The sequence below is a fragment of the Syngnathus typhle genome, linkage group LG13 (genome assembly GCF_033458585.1).
Source record: "Syngnathus typhle isolate RoL2023-S1 ecotype Sweden linkage group LG13, RoL_Styp_1.0, whole genome shotgun sequence".
Classification (NCBI taxonomy): domain Eukaryota; kingdom Metazoa; phylum Chordata; class Actinopteri; order Syngnathiformes; family Syngnathidae; genus Syngnathus; species Syngnathus typhle.
The window spans coordinates 1364681-1372142 of record NC_083750.1 but is presented as its reverse complement, the minus strand read 5'-3'; the positions used below and the strand labels follow the sequence as shown (position 1 = coordinate 1372142).

General features: G+C 46.6%; 1 protein-coding gene across 6 annotated transcripts; it reads left to right on the top strand.

Annotated features, from left to right (window-relative positions):
* The first annotated feature begins 612 nt into the window (after positions 1–612).
* On the top strand, positions 613–3367 carry LOC133166055 (calcium-activated potassium channel subunit beta-2-like). 6 transcript variants are annotated; one of them, XM_061296038.1, is made up of 7 exons: positions 621–770; positions 839–927; positions 1239–1520; positions 1586–1705; positions 1841–2011; positions 2593–2788; positions 2887–3367. In XM_061296038.1, exons 3-7 carry the CDS (start codon positions 1510–1512, stop codon positions 3169–3171), a joined length of 783 nt encoding a protein of 260 aa, XP_061152022.1. In that variant the 5' UTR covers positions 621–770; positions 839–927; positions 1239–1509; the 3' UTR covers positions 3172–3367. The 6 variants fall into 6 exon arrangements, with proteins under 6 accessions (XP_061152020.1, XP_061152023.1, XP_061152024.1 ...); XM_061296039.1 differs by having other exon boundaries at positions 615–927; positions 1239–1331; XM_061296040.1 differs by having other exon boundaries at positions 615–927; positions 1566–1705.
* The last annotated feature ends 4095 nt before the right edge of the window (positions 3368–7462 follow it).

Genomic DNA, 7462 nt, shown 5'->3' with positions numbered 1-7462 from the left:
GAGCTCTGCAACTGAGTCATGAAAAATAATACAAATAGAAATAAACACCAGCTTTACACTTATGTGGTCTGCCACATACCATCAAGATTTACCACTCATTCACTCACGCTTTCAAGAAAGGAGAGCGGCAACTGGAAAAAATGTAACCCAAGCCACATCAATCACATCCTTGCAGGATTTACGTATGCTGTAAAGTTGATGGTGTCCGCGTCAGACTTAAGATAAGTGCTTTCTTAACTTACAACAGGTGGTCTGAAGTCCAAATAATAAGTTGCTGGGTGAAGTCACACAATTGTAAGAACATGAATAATCTATGGCGTAGATTTTGCTCAGTGGGCTCGTATTTCATGTGGCAACGCTCATGCGTTTCATAATTATGCGGGTTTTAAAATGCGTTTTTTCTTCATTTCCCAAACCATTGAAATATGACTTCGGCAATTGTGCTATGTTTCCAATGATACCATGAGAGTATTATTCTAATGACTGTCTGCATGTGTTACTACACTTTTTGTGCTCAAATTTCTGTTGTCCCTTCTATGACGTTCGACAGTATGTGATAGTATTAAACTAGCGGAGCTGCAAGGTTAGACTCAAAGTGACGCCCAGCCCTTTCCTGTAAATCACTTCAAAGTGTGACACTAGCCATTCCTCATGAGCCATTTGACAGGAAGTCACCTGTCACAGTAAGTCCAGCTTCTGTAGATTGTAGAGCATGGTGAACAACAAGTGAACCACTCTCCAAGTAGTTTACAGGCTTTGATCTGACTGAGGTTAGTTGAAGGAGTAAGATGGTGATTCGGAAAATGTATGTCCGGCATCACAGCTGAAATCAATACAGGTATGTGTGGAACTTGAGGCACTTGGGACAGCAATGGCCAGCCTGCTCACACAACGGAGAAAAGTTGTAAGACATGGCGTCAAAATCATGTAAGTGTGAGTTTTTGAGATGGAAAAGCATAATCACTTCCTTTAAATGTCTTGTACAACTCCTGAAAACATTTTTCCTGAAGCAGCTGAGAATGTAACACAATGGAGAAATTAGTCATCACCCGGAAACTTGTTGGCTTGGTGAAAACTATGGGCCATCTTACATGTTGTACACTGCATGGTTGCTTTAGAATGACTGCATCTCAACTAATTCTATTGTGTAAATCTAATTCAAGTGTCAATATTGACTAAAAATGTCTATCAAGGACTGTGTGATGTATGTGCCTATGTTTTACGTACATCCATGGCAGGAGCTGCAGAGAGAAAAAGGATCCTCATGCAAGGTGTTGTTGTTGTTTTGCCAACCAAGGACCCAATGACTTTGTGTTGACATGATCCAGCGGGTAGGTTTTTTCACCGTTTCTTTGTCTTCAAAATGGAATGTTTACCCAGTAGCCGCCACCAGGAAGTCAACCATAACAGGAACGATCCCGTTCCGACAACACCCTAAAAATGAGGGAGCACAGCATTTTTCGTAGATACGTATAATCTCTTTAAGTATCGCACTGACAAAGAGTAGACATGCACCAAAAGTGGGTATTGTTTGTTTTGTTGCTCCTGTAAATTTTCTGCCAAAGTATTTCATCTTTCATTGCAGAGCTTTCCAGCAATCTCCCAGTTCCACTTCAGTGAGTAAAGGAGAAAGAGGATCATCAAGAAAAATGTTTTTTGTCGCCAGGGCCACAAATACAGCATCGGGCGTAGGAAATGAAAGGAGGTGAGGAAAGGGCAAGTGGATGGGTGTATCGAGAGAGGCGCTGTAAACAAGCACTTTGATTTCCAGCTTGTTATATTTGCTGTGTGGCTTCAAAGTGGCAATACAAGTCGCTCTCATCCGTTTTGTTATTGTCAGGTCAATCTATCGGAAATTCCGTGAGGTTGATATACTGGACAAGAAAAAGACCGTGACGGCTCTGAAGCCTGGTGAAGATAGAGCTATTCTCCTGGGTCTAGGAATGATCTTCTCCTCCGTCATGATGTACTTTGTTCTTGGGATCACTATATTACGCTCGTATGCTGAAAGGTAAAATTCAAAATTGTTATATTCAAAAACCTCACAATCTTTACTTGACTTTACTTTATTGTTTGTGCCTTCTTGTTTTTTATATTGCGTTGTTTACTTGTGTGTCTATTGTGTAATATGTCTTGTCACCGTGGGATAGGAAAAACGTAATTTCGATGTCTTTGTGTGTCTCGGCATGTGAAGATGTTGACAATAAAGCAGACTTTGACTTTGAAATGATAATGAAGTAAAAACTTGATACAGCGATCCCTTGCATATTTACAATTCGGCTTCACAGAATTCTTTTCGGGAACACTACGTTTTTGGGTGGCTGAAACAAATTAATGTCTTTTCCATTTGTTTTGATAGAGAAAGCTGATTTGAGATTTGTAAGTAGTGTTTTGCTGCCCTCTTGTGGCATCTATATGCAATTACAAACTGTACAGAAGTAGCAATAATTGAATAACAGGGGATCACCATACTTACCTTTTTCCTTTTGATAAAACCTTTTCAGAGTTTTATCAAGACTCTGCCGAATGTCGGATGTGTGTGTGTGTGTTACTTAACATTCAATTTGTACCTCCATTTAAATTTCAAAACAGTGCGTGGACAGAGGAAGGTGTGTGCGTTGTTCTTAACTCCACGGTCACAGCAGACATGAACTGTTCCTACAACTGTGGCTCAGACTGCTGGCGAGTCTCCAAATACCCCTGTCTGCAGGTCTACGTGAACGTCAACAACACAGGCCGCATCAGTCGATTATCTCACAATGAAGAGACACAGGATGCCAGCTCGGAAGTGAGTAGTACTTGTGGATTTACTCGATAAGATTTGGAGTTAGTCAAGTTACAAGTGGACAAGTGGAGGACTGCTCACAGCCAGTCCTTCCGTTGCAGTGTTTCTATGTGCCCAGTTGCCAGAAGGACAGCGCTCAAATGCACACCATGATCATGAACATCTCCGAACGTCTGAAGGCTAAACAGCAGGTTCCATGTTACTTTGACCCCAGCGAGCAGCAGGACACGGTTCTCCTGACTCGGCTCTACGACCACATTGTTGTCTTCCACTCGCTGCTGTGGCCCTCGTGCATGTTCATCGGAGGCGTCCTCATAATTGTGATGGTCAAGCTCACACAGTACCTGTCCAGATTGTGCGAACAGATCGTGAAGATCAGAATGTGAAGCCATTGTTACAAGGCACCTGACATAATGAGCAAAAGCAAAGTTTTAAACAAATAAGGATTCTGGCAAGTGATGCCTTTGACCAAGGCATTTTGAGGCAGCTGACTCTCTCAAGATTGAGGAACGGACTGAATGAACGTTCCTGAAGACGAATCGCGGCTATTTCTCGAAAACTGACTGAAAAGTGGGGGGTTGGTCGGGGGGGCGTTAGGGGTGGCGGGGTGTTAGGGTTGGGGGGGGGGGGCACACAACTCTACAATCAAACCGTTCAGAGTCGGTTTATAAGTTTTCTGTCTGTACGTAGTATGAAATATACTGTATAAGAGAGATTTGACATACAGAACAATGAATCCCAAACTTGTCCACTATTTGCATGAGAAATCTTATTTTTCACATCATTCTTCAGTATAATTCAGAAAACAGACTAATGTGCTTGCTATTATTCAAGTGACCAATTTTTTGACCAGTTCTATTTAAAATTCTATGCATTTTCTATTAGAAATAAAATTCATTTTTGTATGCAGCATTATAGTGTCAGCCTTGATGATATATGCTTGATCACTTTCATAGTATGAGTGGGGGAGCCAGATCTATTGTCCCTACATTTTTTTCCAAGGTTACACACAAAAAGTGCATCACATCTTTGACCTCTTTAAAGTTTCTGTTAAGTCAAAATAAATGTTGGGCCCATCAAACTTAGAAATTTTACACACTCTGAACAATGTTTTCTTTTTGATGTTGTTGCTAACTTCCATTAGAAAAATACAGCTCTCAGGGATGACACCAAGAACCAAGAATCCCAATCGATTAAATACCTATGCGTTTGCATCATTCGCTTTAGCAGCAAAATAAACAGAATGAGTACCGTTTTTTTCCGTGTATAATGCGCGAAATTTAACTAATTTATTGTCCTAAAATCTGGGGTGCGCATTATACATGGGTACAATTTATTTATTTATTATTTTAATTTTATTATTTTTTTTTTTTTTAAGAAAATCATGGTACAACAAAACCAACAACAGGACTGACCGACAAAGACGTGGAACAAAAAGACAGGGTGACATTACCAAAGACAGGAACAGAAACCAAACAGACATCATGACAGTAACACATGCAATGATCCGACGGTGAGCGAGGGGCAGACGGGACTTAAATACAAAACACGTTACATTGATTGAGGTGACACAGGAAGGGAGGGGCGACGCGAACAGAAACTATGGCAACCTAGACACCTAGCAAAACTGGGGACGAGACATGACAAATCTCCCTCGAAATAAAACTTGAAATCACCTTTCTTCTTGTTTGTTGTCAATCGCGCATCGCATTCAGCCATCCTGCCCAACACACTTAGTCAGTAAAATTCATAATTGACGACACATCGTTTGATGCGATGGTGCAATCCTTGATGGTGTGTTATTGTCAAATATTGTTTGGTTTTTAATCTCCATCGCGGACCAGACGTCATACCGAGGCAGTATCACTGCGCATGCGCACTATGGATCCGATGCGAATAGTCCTCTTCTCTTCTTGACTGACAATGAATGTGATAGTTTAATACAATCAGCAAATAACAAAATGCGTATTGCTCGATCACCTGCTCGTTTGCTGTCACAATGTACCCTACACAAATCCGAAACATTTGTTGCGCCTCCGAGTCACGACGAGGGGCAAGTTTTGGTTTCCAAGGGTGTTTTTATTCCTCTTCAACGTCTCTCCCATACAGAGCCGCCTTTTTCACGTCCGCACGCCTTTTTCACATGTCTGCACTGATCGCGGTGGTGCCTTTACGGGCAGTCGGAGAAATCAACGCCAACAAAAATAAATACATCCAGCCTAGTTAAGACCATACCAAAGACTATAAAAATGGGACCCATTGCCTCCCTGCGTGTGTGACGATCATTGGGACTTAAAAAAAAAAGAAGAAAATTGGGTGCGTATTATACATGGGTATGTAGTGGGTTGACATAATTCACCCGGAACCTAAGTTCACGTTGCCGAGTTCCGGTGGGATGGTTTACAGGTGTGGGAGTTTCCTGTTTAGTTTAGTGTGTGTTAGGATCTCGAGGGGAAAAGAGTCGGCCCGTGGTTGAGTGAAGATAATTATAAATGTCATTAAAACAACTGCCGTTGGCACCGTTATTTGTCACTCCGACTCCAGTCCTTGCACACCACACTGGTGACCCTGACGTCAGTCCCGCTGAGGATTCCGGGACTGAACAGAATACCGAGCGAGTCGGCATGGCGCATTCCGCCGTCCTCAGACTGCCTGAGTTTTGGGAGACTTCTGCGGCAACGTGGTTCGCACAGGCGGAGGCTCAGTTCGCCCTCCGAGGAATTACGGATGACGCCACACGCTACTACCACGTTGTCTCAGCACTCGGAAGCTCCACCGCAGCCAGGGCCGTGAGTTTCATCACTTCCCCTCCGGCCCAGGATAAATATGCAGGGCTCAAGGCTTATCTCCTCAGGATTTTTGAACTGTCACGATCCGAACGAGCCCGGCGCCTGCTTGCTATTCAGGGCATGGGGGACAGCAAACCCTCTGAACACATGGAGATGATGTTAAACCTGCTGGGTGGGGAAGAGCCGAATTTTCTTTTCATTGAACTGTTTCTGCGACATATGCCGCCGCACGTCCAAACGGCCCTCGCAAATACGACTATTACGGAGCCGCGTGCTCTGGCGGAGGAAGCGGACCGTTTCTACTTGGCCACCCAGCGTTTCGCCCCTGGTGTGCTGGCCCCAACACGCAGCTACACGTCCCCAAGCGCTGGCGTTTCCCCTGGCAGAGGACACGCTGCAACTGACGGCCGCGCCAGCACAGGTTTGTGCTACTTCCATGCACGTTTTGGCGCCAAGGCTAAAAGGTGCCGCTCCCCTTGCAACTTCAACACGACGGGAAACGCCAAAGCCTGCGCTCAGTAGTGGCCGTGACCGCAGGCAAAAAGAACCGGCTGCTGTTCATTGAGGACTCCCTCTCTGGTCGCAGATTCCTCTGTGACACCGGTGCCCAGAGGAGCGTCCTGCCGGCTACAGTGGACGACGCCGCTGGAGGGTTGCACGGCCCGCCCTTAACATCCGCCAACGACACCCCCATCAGGACGTATGGCACAAAGACTGTGGACGTATGTTTCGGGGGTCAGCGTTTCACATGGGACTTTGTCACTGCCGACATCTCCTTCCCCCTGCTCGGCGCAGATTTTTTGTGCGCCCACGGACTGCTCGTGGATGTTAAGAACGGCCGCCTGGTGGACGCGTTAACCTTCTCCTCTTTCGCATGTGTCCGCGATGAGGGGAATTATGTGAGTCTCTCCAGTTCGCTCTCCGAGGGCGACGTGTACCAGAAACTCCTCGGAGAGTTCCCCAGCCTTACACAGCCCACTTTTGCCGCCACCACAGCTAAACATGGGGTCGAGCACCACATCGAGACCAAAGGCCCCCCCATCTACGCTAGGGCCCGACGGCTCAACCCGGAGAGACTGACGATTGCTCGGGCCGAGTTCGCCAACATGGAACGCCTTGGCATTATTCGCCGCTCTGACAGCCCGTGGGCCTCCCCACTCCACATGGTGCCTAAGCCAGACGGTGGTTGGCGCCCGTGTGGCGACTACCGCCGCCTCAATGATGCCACCACGCCCGACCGCTACCCGGTCCCCCATGTTCAGGACTTTTCGGTACATCTAGCAGGGAAGCACCTGTTCTCCAAGGTGGACCTGGTGCGGGGTTATCACCAAGTCCCAGTGCACCCTGCTGACATCCCTAAAACGGCAGTGGTGACTCCTTTCGGGCTTTTCGAGTTTCTTAGGATGCCCTTCGGCCTGAAAAATGCGGCCCAGTCCTTCCAGCGGTTGATGGACTCTGCGCTTAGGGACATGCCTTTCATCTTCGTCTACTTGGACGATGTCCTCGTCGCCAGCTCCTCGGAGGAGGAGCATGCGGCACACCTGCGGGCCCTTTTCACAAGGCTCGACCAGCATGGCCTGATCATTAACCCGGCGAAGTGCATCTTCGGAGTGCCGTCGATCCAGTTTCTTGGGCATCTCATCGGCAGTAATGGGGCCAACCCCCTCCCGACAAAGGTGGAAGCGGTCTCCGCTTTTCCCCGCCCACGTTCGGCCCGGGGGCTCCGGGAGTTCCTTGGGATGGTTACATTCTACCACCGATTCATACGCCGGGCGGCCCACATTATGCACCCACTGTATGAGGCCCTTAAGGGTAAAACCCCCAACCAGGACATCGACTGGACCCCCGAGGGGATCAAGGCTTTCGAGGATACTAAGGCTGCGCTGTG